Here is a 1,725-nt window from a genome sequence, read left to right as displayed (position 1 = left end):
GAGGTGAGAATGACCCAATGAATGTGTTGATCCTGGAGCCCAAAGTGACCAGGTGAATATGCTCATCTTGGGCCCTAAGTGACAGGGTGAATATGCTCATCTTGGGCCCTAAGTGACAGGGTGAATATGCTCATCCTGGAGGCCACACAAATTTTGAAATGATTTTATAGTTTGCAAGATATCTTCAGTGAAATATTCTGATTATAGCACATAGTCTGTGGAATTGATGATAATATTCGGTGAATGTAGAAGTGAAATGCTCAGAATAAAATGTCAGAACTCCCCGTCACTCTATTTACCCCTCCTATTGATACCCCACCCCCCTTTTAGCCCCCTCTTTGCCTTTCCCCATCCCCCCCCATGAGCCTCAGGGCCTGGATTTGGGGCCTGGGGTCTATAAACCCCCTCATTAAAGTGAGAAGAGATTCCTGTTTGTTGTTTATGGACCCCATATCCTAAAACTAGGCAGAGGCATACTATGGAAATTAAACTTGGGGTGCAGCCCACTCTATAGGAGCCCCCTGTACCCCACAGGAAGTGCGGAGAGATCTAAGGGCCACAGGGTGAGGAGCAGACACATCTGTCATTGTCTGCTACTGATGACATCACTGAACACGCCCACATCAAGAGAGGCCCAATGTAAGTGAAGAAATAAGATGATGGGCGGAGTCTATAAGTGAGCCGTCGGACAGAACGCTCTCCTTAGCATTGTTTCCCCTCATTTTATATATGTAGGTCACGTGAACTCACAGACGGCTTGGGATTGGCCTCATCAACAAATTAGGGCGGAGTGAGCTTCGCAAGTCGGTGTACTAAGATGGCGCCAATGCCCCTCCCCTCAGATAGCGGCGGGCAGTCCAGAGAGGTGAGAGAATTATCGGTATATACCGTACGGTGAGAGACGGGAAGGTCGGTGTACAGTAATTAGAGGCAGCCGGTGGGCCCTTGTAGATCCCAAATGTCTCGGTTTCTTTGTCTTCTCACATCTCCCGGACACCGGAAGGCATAGCAAAGAAACCCTCCACTAGGGGGTGATAAAGCGGGAGCTAGGATTAGTTTTTGATGCTGAGTGATCTATGGTCAGGCCTGTCACTGATACTCGAGTATAAACTTGGGGTGGAGGGAGCTCCCGGGCCTGCCTCATCCCTGGCGGTACCAAATATATCGGGCAAAGTTCTCTGGATGGGATTGTACAATCAGGGGGTTCAGACGGATCTGTTCTGTGCTTTTGCTAGCTAGTCAGTGATATCACTATGGGGAGCCAGCGGAATATTACAGATTTATTTCAGTTCAAAGAAGTAAAAATTACCAATAAAAATATCATATGATTGTATTACTTCCCTCATATTATAATAACCTCAGGTGCATAACATTAACCAGGAATGCTTCCCTCACCCCAATATAAACCAGAAATGCGTATGCTTCCTTCACCTCAACATAAACCAGGAATGTGTATGCTTCCTCACCCCAATATAAACCAGGAATGCTTCCTTCACCTCAACATTAACCAGGAATGCTTCCTTCACCTCAACATTAACCAGGAATGCTTCCTTCACCTCAATATAAACCAAGAATGCGTATGCTTCCTTCACCTCAATATAAACCAGGAATGCGTATGCTTCCTTCACCCCAATATAAACCAGGAATGCTTCCTTCACCTCAACATAAACCAGGAATGCGTATGCTTCCTCACCCCAATATAAACCAGGAATGCGTATGCTTCCT

General features: G+C 46.4%; 1 protein-coding gene across 1 annotated transcript in view; it reads left to right on the top strand.

The window, feature by feature from the left end:
• Positions 1-740: 740 nt before the first annotated feature.
• The window catches only part of FBXL6 (F-box and leucine rich repeat protein 6), a 10,801-nt gene continuing 9,816 nt past the window's right edge, over positions 741-1,725 (top strand). The window contains exon 1 of the mRNA XM_072413188.1: positions 741-865. Coding sequence (XP_072269289.1) covers positions 818-865 — 48 coding nt within the window. The 5' untranslated portion in view covers positions 741-817. The remainder of the gene's footprint in view (positions 866-1,725) is intronic.

The sequence above is a fragment of the Pyxicephalus adspersus genome, chromosome 5, assembly GCF_032062135.1.
Source record: "Pyxicephalus adspersus chromosome 5, UCB_Pads_2.0, whole genome shotgun sequence".
Taxonomy (NCBI): domain Eukaryota; kingdom Metazoa; phylum Chordata; class Amphibia; order Anura; family Pyxicephalidae; genus Pyxicephalus; species Pyxicephalus adspersus.
The sequence above is the reverse complement of the archived record's forward strand: the minus strand, read 5'-3'. Positions and strand labels throughout refer to the sequence as shown.